This window comes from Hyperoodon ampullatus (genome assembly GCF_949752795.1).
Source record: "Hyperoodon ampullatus genome assembly, chromosome: 9".
Lineage (NCBI taxonomy): Eukaryota > Metazoa > Chordata > Mammalia > Artiodactyla > Ziphiidae > Hyperoodon > Hyperoodon ampullatus.
The window spans coordinates 67,006,422-67,031,929 of record NC_136922.1 but is presented as its reverse complement, the minus strand read 5'-3'; the positions used below and the strand labels follow the sequence as shown (position 1 = coordinate 67,031,929).

Here is a 25,508-nt window from a genome sequence, read left to right as displayed (position 1 = left end):
CACAGAAATTTTCTTCATTTAGAAGAGAACAGTCCTTCCACACCCCCACCATTTGGTGCATCATTTTATTCCTTTCATATAGCCATTTGTAAATCACTGCGGCAGTTTTTCATTCTGAATCACATGTGTGCTGGATATTGCAAAGATAATAAATAAAATAGACAATACGGCTCCATCTGTCCCCAAAGTTAGATTTGAAAGTTATCAATACAGTTGATAACTAAGTCTTGGAATAATTTAGAAAAGTATAATGTTGTGTAGTGTGTATGAAAGTTAGGCTTTCATGTTCTCCATTGTGTAAAAATTTCATTCCTGAATAAGTAGTTTTCAGTGATTACTAAATCTTTTTTTTTTTTATGCGGTATGCGGGCCTCTCACTGTTGTGGCCTCTCCCGTTACGGAGCACAGGCTCCGGACGCGCAGGCTCAGCGGCCATGGCTCACGGGCCCAGCCGCTCCGCGGCATGTGGGATCCTCCCGGAGTGGGGCACGAACGCACGTCCCCTACATCGGCAGGCGAACTCTCAACCACTGCGCCACCAGGGAAGCCCCCTTTTTTTTTAATTAATGAAGAAGCTTGGATTTTTAGGGTGGGAAATATTTTTGGCATCTGGCAAATTTAAGCCAGCAACAAGGATGTGTTGGAAGGCAACTGTGCTTTCTAGGTTTTACTTAACACTTGTTTTATGCAAATAAGTAAGGAAGGCACTTGATCTATATTAAGGCAACTGTGCTTTCTAGGTTTTACTTAACACTTGTTTTATGCAAATAAGTAAGGAAGGCATTTGATCTATATTAAGATGTTAATGAATTAGGACTGTTTCAGTGTTACAGTATTAAGTTTAGTTAGGCATTTAGGCTTCTAGAATAGCTATAGAAATAGGGTGGTTATTGCAAAAACAGGTGGTTTAGAAAAACAACTTAGTTGGCATTAGCTATGTTTGTCAGTACTTTTTGATTACAAATATTTTTAGTAGGAGAAATAAAAACCCTGAAGTATTTAAGTACTTGGAACAAAATAGCCGGAACTCTCATTTATTCAGATCTTTTCTTGAAAGGTAAGATTTACACAGGGGTAACAATTTCTTTTTAAAAATTTCTGCTTTACAAAAGATTTCCTATTGCATATGACTTGTTTTACACATTTTTGAAGTAGAAAATAGCTTTTCAGGATAGGCAGAATTGAAAGCCATAGACTTCCATAGTACTGTTCATAACATAGCCATTCCTAAGTACATTATTGAGCATATATCTAAGTACTTAGTTATATGTTCAAGTGTATACTTATGTGAGGATCTTTTACATTATACGATTAAACCAAAAGGGACTTGGTTTGCACTGTGATAGAACAAGAGTTATCACTTTTCTGAAACTTTTTCTTTTTTAAAAAGTATCTAAGAGAGGAGTGTGAGCCCTATTTGTCTTACCTGCTCTTGGGATAAGCCTGTTTTTGGCAGGAGTTCTGCCATCTTAGCACTTATCTCAGTGGAGTGCTATCAGTGCCCATGTGGATCAGTCAGCTGCTGGAGGACAGATCAGTTGCAAACTTCTCTACACCCCGCCCTCCTAAGCCGCTTGCTTCTAGTAAACACTGGAGGCACTTTTGGAAGGTATACCAAATAATATGCAGCTTATTAATTACCTAACCTTGGGGCAAACCTTTTTTCCTCTTCCAGCAAAAAGTTTTCTCCAAGTGAATTGTAATATCTGAAGTTTATTTCTAGGTTAATGAGGGTGGGGATTGTGTACATGTGTTTCTTTTCTTTTCTTTTCTTTTTTAAATAAATAAATTTATTTATTTATTTTTTAAATTTTTGGCTGCATTGGGTCTTCGTTGCTGTGCGCGGGCTTTCTCTAGTTGCGGTGAGCGGGGGTTACTCTTTGTTGCGGCGCGCGGGCTTCTCATTGCGGTGCCTTCTCTTGTTGCGGAGCACCGGCTCTAGGCACACAGGCTTCAGTAGTTGTGGCTCGCGGGCTCTAGAGTGCGGGCTCAGTAGTTGTGGCACACGGGCCTAGTTGCTCCGTGGCATGTGGGATCTTCCCAGGCTAGGGATCAAACCCATGTCCCCTGCATTGGCAGGCGGGTTCTTAACCACTGCGCCACCAGGGAAGCGCACATGTGTTTATTTTCATAGAACTTCACTGAAAACTTTGTAAGGTTATTGACACACTCACATTCTAACTTTTTTATCAGTTAGAACTGATTTGAAGTATCACAGTTGTTTAACAGACCAACTGTTTACTGATACTCCAAAGCCATAGGTAGTCTTCAGCATAGGAATTGGAGTCCTTAAAGTTTACTTGTAAAGTTGTTATTTAGAACGGAGAAATTTAACAATATAAGCAATATTGTTGATTTAATATAAAGGAAGCTTAGATTCTTATGACCACCCACAATGACTACTTAACATTGATTCTGTTTTTAAGTGTCTCAAGTGCTGTTTGGTGTTTAACAGATCATTTCTTATGCCTGATTCCTTGTGCATAAGAAAGGTGGAGGTGGGTGGACTTGGAAGCAGAGAAGGGTTTAGTGCCTGGTAGAAGCAAGTGTTCCCCAGTGTGAAGTAGAACAGTTCGTAGACACTGCTCTTATTGGATCTGATGGGTCAGGGGAGGTAGAGGGCCTTGATCCCTGTGGACAGTGGCTTCTAGGAAAATAAATGAGAGCTGCTGGAGGGAGAGGAATGGAGATTTGAAGTTGTTCTTTTAGGATCTCTACAAGGATAGGTCACATGCCTACATGCTGTTAATGGAATTCTGGCTAAACTCTGCAACAGTGTGTAAAATCTTAAGATTTTAGCTTTATGGTCAGATATTGACTTCATTTAATCACAGATAATCTCCATTCACATGGATATTTTAAATTCAACCTCCCCTCCCCTCAGTAAACCCACAACAAATATACCCCTCCTTCCAAAGCACACTTTCTTGGGCTTCATTTATTTATTTAGTTAGGAATTTATTGACCTGGCATTTGAAGGTCTAGGTATATACTAAGCAAAAAGGTGGTAAGAGTCCTTTGCTCTTAAGCTCAGGTCTAGTGGGGGATACAGACATATAAGTAAATAACTACAATGTTATGAACTAGTGTTATATAAGAGGGATGTACTTCCAGTGTAGGAGCACTGGAAGGGAATGGTCCACTCTGGAGTGAGGGTAAGGGAATGTGTAGCTGTTTTAAGAAAAGATTCACAGGGACATTTTTCTTAAAGAATTGATAAGTTTTAATCAGATAAGATCATAGTTTCTTTTTCTTTTTTTTAACTGTTCTTTCAGAGCTATTGTTGCACTGATAATTCTAAATGCTGTATATTATTATAGTACTTAGTAGTATAGTACTATGTTAAAGGATTATAGCTCCATAATGGGCTAAAAGGGGAAACTCTTTTCTAGTTAGGAAACAAGGCAATTGCCACATTTATACAGAAGTTTACAAAGTCATTATTAAAAACCTCAGGTGTGAAACTGAGCTCTGGTGGAGTTTTGTTTAACTTTGAATGGTATTGATAATTGGTTTGGTACTTGGTTTAAGAACTGGGGAGTGCACCAGTTCATGTTGATAGTGTATATAATTGTGAATCATATTCTAATATGACATTTGTCATCACTTCATGACTTTAGGTTTTCAGTTCCTAAAATTGGCCTGTAGTGTGAAATAATTATTCTGAAATTTAGGTAATTACTGCTAGTGTGTAAAGATAACCTATCAAGAGGGCCACTTTTACTTGAGTAGTTTCAGACTTTGGTCTAGTTTAGACTTATTTACTAGATATGTAAAAATCAAAATGATTGAACTTAATGTTATCCAGTAGAATGGACTATCCTGGAGAAAACTTTAAAAATAAGAAATAAAATAAAAAATAAGAACCTCTAAATCCAGTTAGGCACCTTTTTCATTATCTTGTTTCTTACTATTTGTTCTTATACACAAACAATAACTACGATGGACCTGACTCACCCTGAATTCAATTTTGAAGGCAAACCTTTCTGGGGCTTGTATCCTTTTGCTTCCCATTTTTGTCTTGAGGTCAAAATGTCTGTTGAACATGTCCCTTAGTTCTGGATAGACCTCCTCTCTCTTGGCACCTTTTCAAATTGTTCCTTTGCTCTGAGATTTGTTAGAATTAAAGAAATAGGAATAGAACCAGTTGCATAGATTCTGTTCTGAGAATATAACATTCTATAACCAAATTGCCTACAGTTCAGATGGAAGTCTTACTTTCATTGTCAGTGGAAGTAGCTTTTATAATATAATTTGAGGTTTATATCTGTCTTATTTTTGTAATTCTCTATTACCTTACTTAGGAAGGTCATTTTTTAAAAAATTGTAAAATATTGGCTATATTCCCTGTGTTGTACAATATACCCCTTATAACTTATTTTATACCTAATAGTTTGTACCTCTTAATCTTCTACCTGTTTATTACTCCTCCCCCTTCTGTCTCTTCATTAATAACCACTAGTTTGTTTTCTATATCTGTGAGCCTGCTTCTTTTTTGTTATATTCACTAGTTTGTTTTATTTTTTAGATTCCACATATAAGTGATATCATACAGCATTTATCTCTGTCTGACTTACTTCACTTAGCATAAGTAAGCAGGTCATTTTTTTTTTTTTTTTTTTTTTGGTGGTACGCGGGCCTCTCACTGTTGTGGCCTCTTCCCATTGCGGAGCACAGGCTCCGGACGCGCAGGCTCAGCGGCCGTGGCTCACGGGCCCAGCCGCTCCGCTGGCATGTGGGATCCTCCCAGACCGGGGCACGAACCCCCGTCCCCTGCATTGGCAGGCGGACTCTCAACCACTGCGCCACTGGGGAGGCCCAGCAGGTCATTTTTAAAATTTGCTTGCTTAACCACCTCAGAACTGTTGATTTAAAGGGGCTATAATCCACACACACACAAATAATTTTTGTTTTATAAGACTCTTGTCAAAGGTTGATGGAAAGTTAAAAGTTTTGAATGAGTGCTGGCTGAAATTTGTTTTGTTTAACTCCTTGCCTTTTTCTAATGTCTTTTTTGGAAAAATAACAGTACTGTGAAGGTAGTGTTTTGTTTAATCATGCATCAGTGCTTTTAAAAATAGGATTTTTCTAGAACTTTAAGTTTCTCTCCTTTACATAATAATTTTTTTTTTTTGGCTGCGCTGCGCTGCTTGTGGGAACTTAGTTCCCCCACCAGGGATTGAACTCGGGTCCTCAACAGTGAGAGCATGGAGTCCTAACCACTGGACCACCAGGGAGTTCCCACACATAATAAATATTGATTTGATGGTCTTAAATGCTTTTTTTTTAATGATTTTTTAAAAAAATATTTATTTATTTTTGGCTGTGTTGGGTCTTTGTTGCTGCGCACAGGCTTTCTCTAGTTGTGGCGAGCGGGGACTACTCTTCATTGCGGTGCGTGGGCTTCTCATTGCAGTGGCTTCTCTTGTTGCGGAGCACGGGCTCTAGGTGCACGGGCTTCAGTAGTTGTGGCTCGCGGGCTCTAGAGCACAGGCTCAGTAGCTGTGGCTTGCGGGCTCTAGAGCGCAGGCTCAGTAGTTGTGGTGCATGGACTTAGTTGCTCCATGACAAGTGGGATCTTCCTGGACCAGGACTCAAACCCGTGTTCCCTGCATTGGCAGGAGGATTCTCAACCACTCCGCCACCAGGGAAGCCCCTAAATGCTTTTATTTAACTGTCATATTTGGTGCTGTGATTTTAAACTGCCGTTTACTAAGAGGTTGCTATGTATACCAGGCATTCTGGTAAGCACTTTATATGTTTATCATACTTACTCTTCATAGACAGCTTACACTGTGAGTTCTGTTATCAGGTCTGTTTTATAGATGAGGAAACTGAGGCTTGGTCATTTTTTTTGCCCAAGGTCATAGAACTTTAAAAGTCGTAGAATCAGAATTTGTACCCAGGTTGGTCTGACTTGGCAAGCCTCAGGTCTTAACCATATGATGGTTATATATAATAAGATGAAGAAAGGCATTTAGGGATTTGGCCAGCTCAGTTATATACTTGCAAATTAAAAAGAAGTAAGTGGACTGTAAAAAGGCATGTGTGTTTAGATGGTTTGTCATCTAAAGGCTACAGATGAATGGGTAACACAGTCTTAATATCGTTCTAATGTATGTCAGCTTAGTGTGTGGTTATTTTTGTTTATTTTGATAAATTATAGGAAAGGTATGGGAACATAATATCTTTAGACTTCCAAGTACATTGCTTTGCCCTATCTTTTCACATTTCCTGCTTGTTTGTATGAACCATAGCAGTCATGTATTTTGGCATCTCTGTTGTATGTATACCTGATTTGGCCTGTCAGTAGAAACAGCTAAGCAGGGAATGTCTCTTTGGAGTTCCAGAGGAAATTGTTGTGTAAATTCTGTAAGCTGGTTTTGTTTACTGTTGTTGCAAGGGGATAAGAGGTAGAGGCAGTTTGGGTAAGCTCTGCTTGCATTTACAGTGTTTCTGAATTTCCCGAGGTTTTAGATTGGGTGGATTTAGTGGGAATGGGAGGGAGATACGTTCAGTACAAATTCACTGGATTCATTTCCCACAGAAACGATATTTTGTGCAGAGAACCAGCTCTTTAAAGCTGTTTGACACTTATGGCTGAACTGTATATAAGAGCTGAAATGTTAATAATTACCACTTTCAAAGAAATTGGGCTGGGCTTCCCTGGTGGCGCAGTGGTTGAGAGTCCGCCTGCCGATGCAGGGGACACGGGTTCGTGCCCCGGTCGGGGAGGATCCCACATGCCGCGGAGCGGCTGGCCCGTGAGCCATGGCCGCTGAGCCTGCGCGTCCGGAGCCTGTGCTCCGCGAGGGAGGGGCCGCAACGGTGAGAGGCCCGCGTACCGCAAAAAAAAAAAAAAAAAAAAAAAAAAGAAATTGGGCTGTAGTTGTTTTTACTAATATATAAGTTAACCGTTGCTTTTACTGCGCTATTTGATTATGTTGAAGTTGGATATACTAAGGACATGATTTTTTAAGCCATTCATAATTACGAAAGACCCATTTAGTCCTTCACGTAAAAAATCTAATCTTTTGATACCAACTAGGTGACTTTCCAGAAATATAAAAGTGTTGTTCGTGTTGTAAACTCATCTGTTAGACTCTTGTGAATATTTTAAGTGCATTAGGGATACATGGTATTTTATCTGTTTTTGCTATCTAGTTAAATAAACATTAAACAGTCAGACAGTTTAGATAAAATATATGTAAACCTTTTAGAAAGAAAACATCTTTTCCCAGTTTAGGATTTATTTTTGCATATTATACTAGAAGGTGAGCTTTCCTCACCTTGGTTTTTAGCAACCTCTGTTAAGTGGGTAGCAGAGTTTTGGGGCCAGCTGGTTAAGCAGCTGTTTATTTGGAGTGGTATAGTTTTGTCTCTGGGCTACTCAGAGTGCCAACAGGATGTTTCCAACTTGGTAATTTAGCTGCCTCTGCTCTACCATATATCACCAGGCTTCATCCAGGGTGGAGCAGGGGAGATGGTAAAGTGCTGTACCTATTAAGATTTGCTGACTGTTGGATGTAGGATGTGAGCAACAGGAAGAATGGTGGTGTTAACAGAGGTAGTCAAGTATATTTATATGTTAATCTGTGTAGCCAGTATCTTAACAGAAGAAAATTTTCATTGACAATTTAATTAGTACTTCATTTTAGATTTTCCAATCCTGAGTCTTCTGAATTCTTATATTTAAAGGATACCATGTAACATTTTTTATTGAGAGAAAAATGAACTTTTATTGTGTTAAGCTACTGAGATCTTGAGGTTCGTTATAGCAGCTAGCATTACTACCCTAACTAATACAAAAATAGATTTTTCATCAAGGTAAAAAATACTGTTAGTAGGTCTGGATAAATAAAATTGTGTCACTTTTACAAGTTAAACTGAATTTGAATTTAGATCTCAAAATCTGTTATTTTCCTAATACTGTAGATTATAATCCAAACCAATTGAAAATTCAGTTGATTACTGTGTGGTTTGTTATCATGTCTAACCACTGGTTTTCCAGATATTTAAATTAAATTAACTGATATTTAAACTGAATTCTTTCACTGTTTTTTTTAGTAGAAAAAATTTCAAATCTTCTTACTTAATTTATGCACATGAAAACTTTTTCTGTTTTCACCCGAAGTAAAATTAAAGAATTCTTTTTCCTTCTGCTTATCTGAAGGTATTTGAATATTCAATTTAAAGCAACAATTTAAAAAATTAAGATATAATTCACATACTATAAAGTTTGCCCTTTAATGTGTACAACTCAGTGGTTTTTAGTAGTTCACAAATTTGTACAATCATCGCCACTGTCTAATTCCAGAACATTTTTATCACCCCATACTCATTAGCAGTCACTCCCCATTCTTTGTCCGCCAGTCCTTGGTCACCAGTAATCTACTTTTTGTCTATATGTATTCACCTATTCTGAAAATTTCACATAAATGTAACTGTAATATATATGGCCTTTTATGTCTGGCTTCTTTCACTTAGCATAATGTTTACAAGGTTCATTCATGTTATAACATGTATCAGTTCTTTATTACATTTTATGGCCAAGTAATATTCCATTATATGTAAATGTCACATTTTGTTTATCCATTCATCAAAGCATTTGAGTTGTTTTGACTTTTTGGCTATTATGAATAATGCTGCTGTGTACATTCCTTTACAGGTTTTTGTGTGGATGTGTTGTTTTCAGTTCTCTTTGGTATATACCTAGGAATGGAATTGGATGTATATTGAGTCATATGGTGGCTTTCTGAGGAACTGCCAAGCTTTTCCAGAGGCTGTTCCACTTTACATTCCCACCAGCAATGTATGAGGGTTCTATTTTCTTTATCCTCATCCACACTTGTTTTTGCGTCATGTATTTTCGGAAAGTACCATGTAATTTTGTTATATTCTGCTTTTTTGAAAATTGATGTTCCCTTGCTGTGAAAAGATGTAAGTTTACTTGAAGTTGACTATTAATTTAGAGTAAAGTTAATACTAAGATACTAACATATGATTGCTCCTTCAATAGTATAATAATATGCTAATATCAGTACCATTTGCAGAAATGAACCAAATGAATTTAGCACCAGCAAGTGTTTTAAACTAGTATTGTGATTCACAGACTAAATACTTCATTTCCATTCTAAATGATTACATGTAAAATAACTGATATTATGAACTTCAAATAAGTTGTGTCTTCCAAATTTGTGTAAGCCCTTTTGGACTCATAACACTTCATTTAATAAATTGGCATTTAGCATCTGCTCTGCAGGACACAGTGCTAGGCTCTGGGAGTAAAGGGATGAGCTAGACAGACATGGACCCTCGTTTATTCTTAGCACTTACATTCCACTTAGGGAAATAAACGTGCAGATAATTACAGATTATGGCTTGTGTTATGAAGGAAATAAACCGGGTGTGTGAAAGGAAATACTCTACTTTAAATTTGTAAATCAGATAAGACCTTTCTGAGGAGGTCACTTTAAAGCTAAGACCCAAAAGGTGATTAAGAGCTAGCCCTGCGAGAGCTGGGAGAGACTGTTGCAGGTAGGATGTCTGAGTTGGGGAGGAGCTTGGCACATTTGGGGATCTAAGTGAATGCCACTTTGGCTAGTGAGTGAGGAGGAAAGATTATGATCAGAGGAGGTTGGAAAGAGAGAGAAACCAGATCTGCTGGGACCATCTGGTTATGGTGTGGAATTAGAATTCAATCCAGAGTGGTAGGAATCCATTAGAGAGTCACAGGAGTGATTCACATTTTTAAAAGATCACTCTGTTTACTGACTGTAGAACACAGTGTGAAGACCAGTTAAGAAGCTATTACAGAAGTTCAGGCAAGAGGTGATGGTTTTAGGTTAGGGTAATGGCAATAGAGATGGAAAGAAATGGACTGAGAGGGACTTCTGGAGATAGAGTCCGTAAGATTTGCTGATGGTTAGATATGTTAGACAAGGTGAGAGAAAAATTGAGGATAATGCCCAGATTTTTGGCTTAAACAACTCGTGGCAAGTTGTTATGGAATAGGGAACAAGCAAGAGGAAAGATCTGGGGAACCAGGAATTGAGAACATACTGTAGATGTTTTTATTTTGAGTTGCCTATTAAGATATCTGAAGGTGGAGATTCCCTGGTGGTCCAGTGGTTAAGACTACGTGCTTCCACTGCAGGGGGCACGGGTTTGATCCTTGGTCCAAGAACTAAGATCCTGCATGCTGCCTGGCGTGGCCAAAAAAAAAAAAAAAAAAAAAATGAAAGTGTCAGATGTCTAACAGGCAGTTGGATATCTGGATCTGGATCTGAGAGGGAGAGAGAGGCCTTGGATAGAAAAGCAAATTTGCATCTTAGCTGAAGAAGCTTCCTTAACTTTTAGAATTGGATGGAAAAGTTAGCCAAAGACACTGGAGAGGGACAGTGGCTAAAGATATGAATGAAATGTACAAATGCCTCTTAATGGATTTTCTAAACCTTGATTGCTCTTCCAGAGGTGCAAATGGTGAATGCTGTGGTCTTTTCTTCTTGCAAACCTTTTGCAGGGTGCTGTTGGTCATGCTGTTTCCTCATCCTGCTGAGGGACTTGCTTAGCCATTGCCCAGCTTTTCTGTTCAGTGGGTATAGGCTTTAAAAAACTAGGACATGGGGAAAAGGGATTATCAGCCTCTGGGCTTCTAGTAATGCTGTTTCAATTGGCTATATTTTGGGTTAAATAGATTATGTGCTATTAGGTTTAAAGGTTTGATGAGTATTTGTATTTCTGAAACTGGGATTCATAGTTTTAGGACTAGGAGTTTTCAAAACGTTTAATTTTTTTTAAATTTATTTTTTTATACAGCAGGTTCTTATTAGTCATCCATTTTATACACATCAGTGTATACATGTCAATCCCAATCTCCCAGTTCATCACACCACCCCCGCCACTTTCCCCCATTGGTGTCCGTACATTTGTTCTCTACATCTGTGTCTCTGTTTCTGCCCTGAAAACCGGTTCATCTGTACCATTTTTCTAGGTTCCACATATATGTGTTAATATACGATATTTGTTTTTCTCTTTCTGACTTACTTCACTCTGTATGACAGTCTCTAGATCCATCCATGTCTCTACAAATGACCTAATTTCGTTCCTTTTTATGGCTGAGTAATATTCCATTGTATCATGTACCACATCTTCTTTATCCATTCGTCTGTCGATGGGCATTTAGGTTGCTTCCATGACCTGGCTATTGTAAATAGTGCTGCAATGAACATAGGGGTGCATGTATCTTTTTGAATTATGGTTTTCTCTGGGTATATGCCCAGTAGTGGAATTGCTGGGTCATATGGTAGTTCTATTTTTAGTTTTTTAAGGAACCTCCATACTATTCTCCATAGTGGCTGTATCAATTTACATTCCCACCAACAGTGCAAGAGGGTTCCCTTTTCTCCACACCCTCTCCAGATTTGTTGTTTGTAGATTTTCTGGTGATGCCCATTCTAACTGGTGTGAGGTGATATCTCATTGTAGTTTTTTTTTTTTCTTTTTTTTTTTATTAGTTTCTGCTTTATAACAAAGTGAATCAGTCATACATATACATCTGTTCCCACATCCCTTCCCTCATGCATCTCCCTGCCTCCCACCCTCCCCATCCCACCCCTCCAGGCGGTCACAAAGCACCGAGCTGATCTCCCTGTGCTCTGCGGCTGCTTCCCACTATCTATCTACCTTACGTTTGGTAGTGTATATATGTCCATGCCTCTCTTTCCCTTTGTCACAGCTTACCCTTCCCCTTCCCCATATCCTCAAGTCCATTCTCAAGTAGGTCTGTGTCTTTATTCCCATTTTACCCCTAGGTTCTTAATGACATTTTTTTTTTTTTAAATTCCATATATATGTGTTAGCATACGGTATTTGTCTTTCTCTTTCTGACTTACTTCACTCTGTATGACAGACTCTAGGTCTATCCACCTCATTACAAATAGCTCAGTTTCATTTCTTTTTATGGCTGAGTAATATTCCATTGTATATATGTGCCACATCTTCTTTATCCATTCATCCGATGATGGACACTTAGGTTGTTTCCAGCTCCGGGCTATTGTGAATAGAGCTGCAATGAACATTTTGGTACATGTCTCTTTTTGAATTATGGTTTTCTCAGGGTATATGCCTAGTAGTGGGATTGCTGGGTCATATGGTAGTTCTATTTTTAGTTTTTTAAGGAACCTCCATACTATTCTCCATAGTGGCTGTATCAATTTACATTCCCACCAACAGTGCAAGAGGGTTCCCTTTTCTCCACACCCTCTCCAGCATTTGTTGTTTGTAGATTTTCTGGTGATGCCCATTCTAACTGGTGTGAGGTGATATCTCATTGTAGTTTTGATTTGCATTTCTCTAATAATTAGTGATGTTGAGCAGCTTTTCATGTGACTCTTGGCCACTTGTATGTCTTCTTTGGAGAAATGTCTATTTAGGTCTTCTGCCCATTTTTTGATTGGGTTGTTTGTTTTTTTAACACTGAGCTGCATGAGCTGTTTATATATTTTGGAGATTAATCCTTTGTCCGTTGATTCATTTGCAGATATTTTCTCCCATTCTGAGGATTGTCTTCTCATCTTGTTTGTAGTTTCCTTGGCTTTGCAAAAGCTTTTAAGTTGCATAGGTCCAATTTGTTTATTTTTGTTTTTATTTCCATTACTCTGGGAGGTGGATCAAAAAAGATCTTGCTGTGATTTATGTCAAAGAGTGTTCTTCCTATATTTTCCTCTAAAAGTTTTAGAGTGTCCGGTCTTACATTTAGGTCTCTAATCCATTTTGAGTTTATTTTTCTGTATGGTGTTAGGGAGTGTTCTAATTTCATTCTTTTACATATAGCTGTCCAGTTTTCCCAGCACCGCTTACTGAAGAGACTGTCTTTTCTCCATTGTATATCCTTGCCTCTTTTGTCATAGATTAGTTGACCATAGGTGCGTGGGTTTATCTCTGGGCTTTCTATCCTGTTACATTGATCGATATTTCTGTTTTTGTGCCAGTACCATATTGTCTTGATTACTGCAGCTTTGTAGTATACTCTGAAGTCAGGGAGTCTGATTCCTCCAGCTCCATTTTTTTCCCTCAAGACTGCTTGGCTGTTCGGGGTCTTTTGTGACTCCATACAAATTTTAAGACTTTTTGTTCTAGTTTTGTAAAAAAATGCCATTGGTAATTTGATAGGGATTGCATTGAATCTGTAGATTGCTTTGGGTAGTATAGTCATTTTCACAATATTGATTCTTCCAATCCAAGAATATGGTATATCTCTCCATCTGTTTATATCATCTTTAATTTCTTTCATCAGTGTCTTATAGTTTTCTGCATATAGGTCTTTTGTCTCCCTAGGTAGGTTTATTCCTAGATATTTTATTGTTATTGTTGCAGTGGTAAATGGGAGTGTATCCTTAATTTCTCTCTCAGATTTTTCATCATTAGTGTATAGGAATGCAAGAGATTTCTGAGCATTAATTTTGTATCCTGCAACTTTACCAAATTCATTGATTAGCTCTAGTAGTTTTCTGGTGGCATTTTTAGGATTCTCTATGTATAGTATCATGTCATCTGCAAACAGTGACAGTTTAACTTCTTCTTTTCCAATTCGTATTTTATTTCTTTTTCTTCTCTGATTGCCATGGCTAGGACTTCCAAAACTATGTTGAATAAGTGGCGAGAGTGGACATCCTTGTCTCTTTCCTGATCTTAGAGGAAATGCTTTCTGTTTTTCACCATTGAGAATGATGTTGGCAGTGGGTTGGTCGTCTATGGCCTTTATTATGTTGAGGTAGGTTCCCTCTATGACCATTTTCTGGAGAGTTTTTATCATAAATAGGTGTTGGATTTTGTTAGAAGCTTTTACTGCATCTATTGAGATGATCATATGGTTTTTCTTCTTCACTTTGTTAATATGGTGTATCACATTGATTGATTTGCATATATTGAAGAATCCTTGCATCCCTGGGACAAATCCTACTTGATCATGGTGTATGATCCTTTTAATGTGTTGTTGGATTCTGTTTGCTAGTATTTCGTTGAAGATTTTTGTATCTATATTCATCAGTGATATTGGTCTGTAATTTTCTTTTTTAGTAGTATCTTTGTCTGGTTTTGGTATCAGGGTGATGGTGGCCTCATAGAATGAGTTTGAGAGTGTTTCTTCCTCTGCAATTTTTTGGAAGAGTTTGAGAAGGACGGGTGTTAGGTCTTCTCTAAATGTTTGAGAGAATTCACCTGTGAAGCCATCTGGTCCTGGACTTTTGTTTGTTGGAAGATTTTTAATCACAGTTTCAATTTCATTACTTGTGATTGGTCTGTTCATGTTTTCTATTTCTTCCTCGTTCAGTCTTGGAAGGTTATACCTTTCTAAGAATTTGTCCATTTCTTCCAGGTTGTCCATTTTATTGGCATAGAGTTGCTTGTAGTTGTCTCTTATCATGCTTTGTTATTTCTGCAGTGTCCGTTGTAACTCTTCCTTTTTCATTTCTAATTTTATTGCTTTGAGTCTTCTCCCTCTTTTTCTTGATGAGACTGTCTAAAGGTTTATCAATTTTGTTTATCTACTCAGAGAACCTGCTTCTAGTTTTATTGATCTTTCCTATTGTTTTTTTTTGTTTCTATTTCATTTATTTCTGCTCTGATCTTTATGATTTCTTTCCATCTACTAACTGTGGGTTTTATTTGTTCTTTCTCTAGTTCCTTTAGGTGTAAGGTTAGATTGTTTATTTGAGATTTTTCTTGTTTCTTGAGGTAGGCTTGTATTGCTCTAAACTTCCCTCTTACAACTGCTTTTGCTGCATCCCATAGGTTTTGGATTGTCGTGTTTTCATTGTCATTTGTCTCTAGGTATTTTTTGGTTTCCTCTTTGATTTCTTCAGTGATTTTTTGTTTATTTAGTAACGTACTGTTTAGCCTCTATGTGTTTGTGTTTTTTACATTTTTTTCCCCTGTTTTTGGTGTCTAATCTCATAGCGTGTGGTCGGTAAAGATGCTTGATATGATTTCAGTTTTCCTACATTTACCGAGGCTTGATATGTGACCCAAGATGCGATCTGTCTTGGAGAATGTTCCACGTGCACTTGAGAAGAAAGTGTAATCTGTTGTGTTTTGATGGAATGTCCTATAAATATCAATTAAATCTGTCTGGTCTGTTGTGTCATTTAAAGCTTGTGTTTTCTTAGTAATTTTCAGTTTCGCTGATCTGTCCATTGGTGTTAAGTGAGGTGTTAAAGTCCCCCACTATTACTGTGTTACTGTCGATTTCATCTTTTATAGCTGTTAGCAGGTGCTTTATGTATTGAGGTGCTCCTATGTTGGGTGCATATATATTTATAATTGTTATATCTTCTTCTTGGATTGATCCCTTGATCACTATGTTGTGTCCTTCCTTGTCTCTTGTAACATTCTTTTTTCTGAAGTCTATTTTACCTGATATGAGTATTGCTACTCCACCTTTCTTTTGATTTCCATTTGTATGGAAGATCTTTTTCCATCCCCTCACTTTCAGTCTGTATGTGTCCCTAGGTCTGAAGTCGGTCTCTTGTAGATAGCATATATATGGGTCTTGTTTTTGTATCCATTCAGCGAGCCTGTGTCTTTTGGTTGGAGCATTTAATCCATTCACATTTAAGGTAATTATTGACATGTATGTTCCTGTTACCATTTTCTTAATTGTTATGGGTTTGTTTTTGTAGGTCCTTTTCTTCTCTTATGTTTCCTACTTAGAGAAGTTCCTTTAGCGTTTGTTGTAGGGCTGGTTTGGTGGTGCTGAATTCTTTTAGCATTTGCTTGTCAGTAAAGCTGTTGATTTCTCTGTTGACCTAATGAGATCCTTGCCGGGTAGAGTAATCTTGGTTTTAGGTTCTTCGTTTTCATCACTTTAAATATATTGTGCCACTCCCTTCTAGTTTGTAGAGTTTCTGCTGAGAAATCAGCTGTTAACCTTATGGGAGTTCCCTTGTATGTTATTTGTCATTTTTCCCTCGTTGCTTTCAGTAATTTTTCTTTGTCTTTAATTTTTGTCAGTTTGATTACTGTGTGTCTCAGTGTGTTTCTCCTTGGGTTTATCCTGCCTGGGACTCTCTGTGCTTCCTGAACTTGGCTGGCTATTTCCATTCCCATGTTAGGGAAGTTTTTGACTATAAACTCTTCAAATATTTTCTCGCATCCTTTCTCTTTCTCTTCTTCTGGGACCCCTATAATGTGAATGTTCTTGTGTTTAGTGTAGTCCCAGAGGTGTCTTAGCCTTTCTTCATTTCTTTTCATTCTTTTTTCTTTATTCTGTTCCATGGCAGTGAGTTCAACCATTCTGTGTTCCAGGTCACTTATCCATTCTTCTGCCTCAGTTATTCTGCTATTGATTCCTTCAAGTGTATTTTTCATTTCAGTTATTATATTGTTCATCTCTGTTTGTTTGTTCTTTAATTCTTCTAGGTCTTTGTTAAACATTTCTTGCATCTTCTCGGTCTTTGCCTCTATTCTTTTCCCGAGGTCCTGGATCATCTGCACTATCATTATTCTGAATTCTTTTTCTGGAAGGTTGCCTATCTCCACTTCATTTCGTTGTTTTTGTGGCGTTTTGTCTTGTTCCTTCATCTGGTACAAAGTCCTCTGCCTTTTCATTTTGTTTATCTTTCTGCATGTGGTTTTGCTTCCACAGGCTGCAGAATTGTAGTTCTTCCTCCTTCTGCTGTCTGTCCTCTGGTGTCTGAGGCTATCTAAGAGGCTTATGCAAGCTTCCTGATGGGAGGGACTGGTGGTGGATAGAGCTGATTGTTGCTCTGGTGGGAAGAGGTCAGTAAAACTTTAATCTGCTTGTCTGCTGATGGGTGGGGCTGGGTTCCCTCCCTGTTGGTTGTTTGGCTTGAGGCGACCCAGCCCTGGAGCCTACCTGGCTCTTTGGTGGGCTAATGGCGGACTCTGGGAGGGCTCACGCCAAGGAGTACTTCCCAGAACTTCTGCTGCCCATGTCCTTGTCTTCACGGCGAGCCACAGCCACCCCCACCTCTGCAGGAGACCCTCCAACACTAGCAGGTAGGTCTGGTTCTGTCTCCTCTGGAGTCACTGTTCCTTCCCCTGGGTCCCGATGCCCACACTATTTTGTGTATGCCCTCTAAGAGTGGAGTCTCTGTTTCGCCCAGTCCTGTTGAAGTCCTGCAATCAAATCCCGCTAGCCTTCAAAGTCTGATTCTCTAGGAATTCCTACCCCTGTCGCTGGACCCCCAGGTTTGGAAGCCTGACATGGGGCTCAGAACCTTCACTCCAGTGGGTGGACTTCTGTGTTTTAAGTGTTCTCCGGTTTGTGAGTCACCCACCCAGCAGTTACGGGGTTTGATTTTATTGTGATTGCGCCCTTCCTACCGTCTCATTGTGGCTTCTCCTTTGTCTTTGGATGTGGGGTGTCTTTTTTGGTGAGTTCCCAGTGTCTTCCTGTCGATGATTGTTCAGCAGTTAGTTGTGATTCCAGTGCTCTCGTAAGAGGGAGTGAGCGCACGTCCTTCTACTCTGCCATCTTGAACCAATCTCCAAAATCTTTAATTTTGGGTTTTTATCTTGATGTAAAAATTATCATTATAAATAACAGGATGATTACTTTGTAGCTGACTCTCATGAGATTTAGTACCTGCATTTTAAACTAAGTGATCATACTAAATATGTTTAATTTGTATGGTTAAGTTTTTCAAGCATGGGCTTCTGGAATCTATGAGGTTGCTGACTGATGGTGATCTGTATTGTTTCTGTGAAAAAAAATTGTTTTAAACTTATCTACTAAATAATTACGGGAGTAAACTGTCTAAGTTGGTTGCCATTGTAGTTAATTTATATATATATATATTTGTCAGTAGTCTAAAATAATGAGTGTTGTCGCATATTTTTATGCCCCATGTTGTTTAAAAGTGATACTTGTGATAAAGTACATGATTAATTCCATTACCATTACAATTTAATAGTAAAATGGAGATAACCTATGTAGAAAGCATGTAATATATATAGATTTCTTACATTTTGAAGCAGTAGTTGGTAAATACTTCTTTCATTTTAACACCCAATACATCCTTTCACTAAAAGTCTGAAGGTAAGTAACTTATATTTTGGACATGGACTTCTTTTTACCAATGTCAAGTTACTTTTCTCTCTGTGTAGAGAAGCTAAAATTAATTAAAAGCTTTCCTTTTGTTATTTATAAATGTCATTTTAAACTGATTCTTGAAAGCTCTTCAAACATGGATGAGGGCTTGCTTTTTTAGTCATTAAAACTGATAGTTATTGCAACTTTAACCAAACCTATTTAGCAGTGTCCTAATCATGTTCTTATACATAATGAAGATAGTCTGCTATTAGTCATACAACTTATCAATACTTTCACATAATCTCTCATTAGATCCTCAGGAAACAGCATGATGTAAGATAAGCAGGTATTAGAGATTAGTATCACATGCTTATTGAAAGTTTACTAGGTGTTCTGCCCTGTTGTTAGAGGTTTGTGTGCATTTTCATTGTTGTGAAAATTCAACCCTGTGAAATAGGTACTATTATTGCCCTCATTTTTCAGTTAAGAAAGCTGAGACACAGACTGGTGGTAGTGGAATCATGTACAAGTTTCTCAACGTTTCTTCACCTATCTGCCATATTCTTCTGTAAGTCCAACTCCTTCACACGAGATTCTACCCTTTATTAGCTACTTAAGGACATTGCTCTTGAAATTCTCTATTTTTCTCTCCTGCATCCTCAGTTTTTCCTTTCTACTGGATTATTCCTGTTGGCATACAAACATGTTATTTCTCTCTTCTTAAAAAAACAAAAACATGAAACAATAAAACAAACAAGACCCTCTTTGATTCCACTTCCCTTCTAGCTGTTGCTTTATTTCTTTCCTGTCTTTAGTGCACAACTCCTTATAAATTATGAATATTCACTGTATCTGTACTCCTCTCCTGTTCTCTTGAATCCATTCCAGTTAAGTTTTTACCCTACTGTTCCACCAAGATTGCTTTTATGAAGATCACCAGGGAGCTCCATGTTCCAGGATATGGTGGGGGAATAGAGAAATAAATAGAATAGTATGAAAGAAGGACACTACGATTAATAACAAAAGCCTGGAAACACTCAAATATCCATATTGTAAACTTTAGTATTTCTGTGTAATGGAGCATTATGCATCTGTCAAAAAGAATGGGGAAGACATCTTTATACTGCTAAGCAGTAATCTCCAGGGTACAGTAAGTGAGAAAACAAGGTACAAAGGAGTATTGTGTACTATCTTTTATGTGAGAAAAGAAGGGAAATACAAGTGTATTTGTATTCAGGTTTGTTATGTTGTTAAAAAATGATGAAAGGGTAATTCAGAATTATAGAGAAAGAGGGTAGGGACAGAAGCTAAACCTCTTTGTACCTTGTTCTATAATTTTTACTTTGTTTCCAAGTGTGTTAAATATAATTAAAAAAAAATAAATAGAAAAAAATTCCTAAATGGTAACAAAACAATTTAACAATGTCAGGATGGTGACAAAACTGTAAGAAGAATTATTAAGAGTAATTTCAAAACAGTATTTTGACTGCATATCCATAATGGGATATATCTAAGGATGGAAAAAAGTGACAAGAAATCTTAAACCTCATCCAATATTGTTATTATTATTTGAGATTATACATAGTAGGATAAAGCATGTAAGTACTTTTGCTAATGGCATACGTTTGTTAATATCATTAGCAAGAAAGATTTTCAGGGTGATAGAGATACAAATAAAAAACCATGGGCCTCCCTGGTGGCGCAGTGGTTGAGAGTCCGCCTGCCGATGCAGGGGATACGGGTTCGTGCCCCGGTCTGGGAGGATCCCATATGCCGCGGAGCGGCTGGGCCCGTGAGCCATGGCTGCTGAGCCTGCGCATCCGGAGCCTGTGCTCCGCAACGGGAGAGGCCACAACAGTGAGAGGCCCGCGTACCACAAAAAAAAAAAAAAACCATACACTGTTTAATTAAAATTGGAAATATAAATATATACTCAGGGTTTAAGTTTCTCTTTCTCAAAAATACATATTTTCTAGCTCTCCTCAATGAAGAATCTTAGAAATAATAGCAAGTAACAATAAGCACTCTTAGACCCCAGATTTTGTCTCTAGATGCCATTTCCCATTAAAAGGAATCAAGGCCCCTGGAACAGTGGCTGATTCCAGGCCTGGGGAAAGAAATGTGGAAGATGAACCTGGTGTGCCCCATGAACCTGGTGTGTAGTCTTAGAGACTACAGAGGTCATGTCAAAGTGACATAGGATCCAACCTGAAGGGACTCCTACTGGCCAAAGATGGTGCAGTACAATTTGAGGATTAACAAAAAAACAACCAGGTGGCAGTACATTGAAAAACATAAAATTCCACAAGCTCATAATGATACTTAAACCAAAACTTTTTGGTCACTTCTGGAGGTTGCTTGGGTACTCATTCTGAAAACTGATAAAGGGAATAAATTGAGCATTTTTGCTGTCTTTCTTGTGTAATCTAGGTAAGCAAATGGTCGATGAGGTAAAGTTCTTTTAGAAGAAGCACAGCTAATACAGAAAAGAATTAGAGAATTAGAAAATATTTTCTACCCCTAATGAAACAATGGATCTAGGCAGTTGGATCTAGGTTGTTAATAAGGTGAATGTCTGATGGCAGACTTTATAAGGGATGAATTCGGCCGACAACATTTGAACCCACTGATCAAATTTAGCATGACTAAAAGTAAGTCACTCAATCCAGTGTGCTAATAATGATGTGATGCAACAGGAAGTTCTCTTGTCAAACAAAAAAGAACCTGAATTTAATCAACCCTCTAGATCTAACTGCATTATACAGAGAGTACAGAACATGCTGTACAATACCAGGAGGACATAGTCACCCAAATCCAGATTGCAACATGTTTTCTTCAACAAATAGCTAGGGAAAAATTTTAAAGAAGTGGAAGCTGTTAAAAAATTACAGGAGATATAACAGCCCCATCCCATGTGTGAACCTTGTTTGTATTCTGATTTAGACAAACCATTCCTAAAAAGACATTTTTGAGCAAGTGGGAAAAATTAAGCTGTGCTGGATATCACATTATAAGGAATTAATATTTATTTTGTTGAATGTGGTAATATTGTGGGTAGTTGGAAAAAAAACTGTTACAGATACATTCTGTTTTTTACAGACAAAAAGAAATATGTGATATTTGCTTTAAAACTCTCTTCCTTGCCAAAACCAAAATGGGGGTAGGTGGGTAAATGAAACAGGAATAGCAGAATGTTGATAATTGTTGGAGCTGGATATTTGGGAATTCTTGAAGATGGTAAGGGGTTTCATTTTATTCTCTCCACTTTGTGTATGTTTGAGAAGTTTCATAGTAAAGTAAAAAAAATTCGTAAGGAAAGAACTGATAATTTTATACAGAATGATATGACATAGAAGTATCTATTAAATGTTTGGACTGGTGAAAGAATGATAATTTATGATGGCTGTAGTATTTATCAAAGAAACTTCTTTAGGTTGCAGCTGAAGTAATAAGTATATTGTGGAAACTTAAAAAGCATTACATAATTCATTTTTCTGGGGATTAAATCAATCATTATCTACTTAGCATTTGACTCATGTTATATAATTTACTGTTTGTGCTCCACTAAATATTTATATGTATCGATTGAAGTTTCAAGACTTGTGATATGTATTTAAAAAAAATCTTTTGTTGTATTTGGTTGTTAATATAAGAATTTTTATATGTGCATTTTAGGAATGGTACACTCAAAAATACTTCCAGGGGAAGCTAAATTATGCCTAAAAGCTAAGTATCTTGGAAGGACAACTATACCTTCCCTTGATCTTTGGTACCTAAGGACCCCTGAATCACAGATATTACTCAGTATGACTCTTTATACTATGGTTATTTTTAATGTAAGACTTTTTTTTAGTAGCCATGTTGCATATGTAGTCTGTTTGAAGATTGTTATAGTTATTGCTTGGATTTGGCATGTTTAGTAATTGTTGATATAGCTAATATTTAACTGTTTTAATAGAATTCAAGGAACATTTGCCTGTTTCTCAGTTATGAAATAGGAGGTCTTATGGGGACTCTACATAAATGCTTTTATTTTAAATACTTAACGCTTGTAGTGTGAGCACTTAGCAGATTTATTTTAAGTACAAAATAAGGCAGAGATAACCAGAACATATTTCCTATTTTGGGTTGCATATGGAGATGGCACTTGAATCTCCATGCACGTGAGTTGATTTTTCTTTAGTCTTGTGTTTTTGAAAAATGTACGAAGGTATTTATGAGAATGGCAGGAATAATAAAAACAAGAATAGTTACCTAAAGCTGTAACTAAATCCAAATGGCTTTGGAATTAAAACCAATAAATTGTCCTGCATGATGTTACTAAAGAATAAAATAAACCTTATGTTTACTTTTGATTAAAAATACTGACAAACAATGCAAAATAACACTGGTGACCTTGGAATTTTATCCCATTGTTGACTGTTAGTAGAAAGTCAGCCACCTTCTCATTTATAATCTTGAAGGTTTTTAATGACAGTCACACATGGATTGTATTATGGCTGAAAAGACAAACTTCCAATTTACCTTTTTTTCCTCGTTTTAAAAATAATTTGGTAATTATCTGTATTTTATTATATCTACAGTAGATATGCTACCATTTGCTGAACTTTTAATGTCTTAAGTGGAATTTGGAAAAACAAAATTCTTAAATTATTTCAGTTTTCTGCTTATTTGTACCTAAAGGGAGTTTTACTTTACCCATTGTAAGGCATCTTATTCCCAACCTTCAATTTGTATAATTAGAAAAAGTTGAATTCTTTTCTTTGTCCCATTTCTTAGTTGACAAAGGATCAGAGGTTGGTGTATTCTGGCAGACTGCTTCCCGATCACCTGCAGCTGAAAGACATTCTCAGAAAAGTAAGCTTTTCTACCACTATGTGATACCAGATACTCAGAGTGCTAGAGGAGATATGTTCTGAAGTTTTATTGATATCCAACCAGTTTAGTTTTTAGTTACTTAAAATCAACTCTTTTGGGTTTAGGTAACAGTTTTGTATATCCATCTGATAGCCAAATCTGAAATAGGATTATATATTTGTGTTCAGGGATTTGTTGTGTAAGAAAGCAGTACTGAGTTACCAGTAAACTGTGCAGGAGTAGAGTGCTCAAGTAGTGGTGAAGGATTTTCATTGATAATCGTCTCCTCTCTTAAATACCCTTTTGACCAAACTACGTTTTAATACAAGTTAACTTGGGTTAGGAGTTTAATTTCAGGACAGAAAATCGAATGAAGCCCAATTGGTCCATCAGTCAGAAAACTTTGAATGCTGGTACTCAGAGTTAAATATATTTGAATATAGTTTTTTTGACAGATTGAATGCTAGTTATTTTAATGGCAGCTTTTTAGCTCATGTTTATTTGTGGAATTTATACTTTTAGAACTTTTCTATGTTTGAGATTCTTTTTGCTTGTGAGTGTAGCAGAATTGAATATATAGCTGTTAATGTTTTGCTTTAGATCTTTGACTTAACTCAGTGTTTTCTGGATATCCCTAATCTCTCTATCCTCTCCTGTATGTTTATTGATCACCTGTGGGAAACTTTAAAAAATCTTACACTGGTGTGTTCCTTCTGTTAGATAGTTGACATTTTAGTTTTGCCAGTGTGACTTCTTGCTGTCATTTTCACTTTAATCATGTAGTTTCAGGTTGCCAAAGTGGTTTAATAACCTCTATGTCTCCCTCTCTCTCTCTCCCTCTCAAAAATAGTGGAATTTGCAGCAGATTCACCCCCCTCTTTCTTTTCTTAATAGACTTTGTTTTTTAGAGTAGTTTTAAGTTTACAGCAAAATTGAGCAGAGGGTATAGAGATTTCCCATATACCTCCTGCCTCCACACATACACAGCTACCCCCACTAACAACATCCACGTCAGAGTGGTATAGTAGTTACAGTTGATGCCTACATTGACCTCATTGTCACCCCAAACCCATAGTTTCCATTAGGGTTCACTCTTGGTGTTGTACATTCTGTAGATTTTAACAAATGTAAAATGGCATGTATCCACCATTATAGTATTGTACAGAATACTTCACTACCCCCCAAATCCTCTGTGTTTCACCTCTTCATTCTTTCCCTGTTTTTATCCTTAAAAACCTTTTTGCTATATGGTCTTTGAAATATATATTTATTATTTTACCCAAGTATAGCTAGAGGCTGCACATGCATACATTTAAAAAGGCTTTTGCTGCCAGAAATCATTTCCAACCAGAAGACTTAAAAGAAGAATGCCTCAGGACTTCCCTGGTGGTCCAGTGGTTAAGACTCTGCGCTTCCACTGCAGGGGGCATGGGTTCGATCCCTGATCTGGGAACTAAGATCCCACATGCTTTTTTTCTTTTTTTTAAATTTTGGCTGCACCATGCTGCATGTGGGATCTTAGTTCCCGAACCAGGGATTGAACGCACGCTCCCTGCATTGGAAGGTGGAGTCTTAACCACTGGACTGCCGGGGAAGTCCCTTTTCTCTCTTTTTTAAAATTGCTGAGCCATCCTTTGTTATTCTCTGCCCCCCTTTATTCTCTTTCCTTTCTCCACCTTACCACCTTATTTACTTGCTTTATGCCTAACTATAAATATACTCATGAAATCGCTAAGCTAAAATGCCAATTCTAATCATTTTTAGAACATTTTCCTTCAGTCGTAGTTGTAGATTTATGGCAACACATTTGGAATATTTACAGAATATAGTTCAAATATATGCTTTATGTCTGTGCATAAGTGTTATAGATAAAAACGGTATTTGACTTAAAAAAATAAAACACTATTGCTAAAACTAAGACAAATTAGATTATAGTGAAGTTATTTGAGTTTCTTTATTGCTGTAAGGTCTCAAATAATGAAAACATTTCACAACTCAAAGTGTGTAGGCCTAAACTTCAGTGTGACTATCACAGTTCTGATATTAACATGCTAGATGTTTTTATATTGAAATAATAGATAGTGCTGACACAACTTTACAGCAGTGTTTGCTTCAAAACGCCTTGGTATACAAAATAATCATTTTTTTCATATAGCAATTCCTGAGTATTGAGACCATTTTCTAAGCATGGACAAAATATTGAATTCACAAGGGTCCTAATGACAACAATTTATTACTAATAAAATGGCTGTGGTAGGAAGGAACTTAAGTTCTGAATTAAGTATTTCTGCTTAGCTACTGACATTTTTGAGCTGAGTATTTTCCAGTACTACTCTTTAAATGTAATCTTCTTTAATTTTAGCAAGATGAGTATCATATGGTTCATCTAGTATGTACTTCTCGGACTCCTCCCAGTTCTCCAAAATCCAGCACCAGTAGAGAAAGTCATGAAGCACTGACATCCAGCAGCAATTCTGTGAGTTATTTTGGGCAGAGTAAATGTTGAAGTTTTCTGATTATCCTTTTTTGCCTCTAAAAACTAAGTGGAAAACAGAACAATTCACTCTTGTGGGTTGTGAGACTGTGTTTTGAACAG

General features: G+C 37.2%; 1 protein-coding gene across 1 annotated transcript in view; it reads left to right on the top strand.

Annotated features, from left to right (window-relative positions):
• Positions 1–25,508, top strand: part of HERPUD2 (HERPUD family member 2) — a gene marked incomplete at both ends in the record, with an annotated part of 44,475 nt that overhangs the window by 731 nt on the left and 18,236 nt on the right. The window contains 2 exons of the mRNA XM_079711198.1: positions 22,835–22,912; positions 25,275–25,388. Of these exons, the coding sequence (XP_079567324.1) occupies positions 22,835–22,912; positions 25,275–25,388 (192 nt within the window). The remainder of the gene's footprint in view (positions 1–22,834; positions 22,913–25,274; positions 25,389–25,508) is intronic.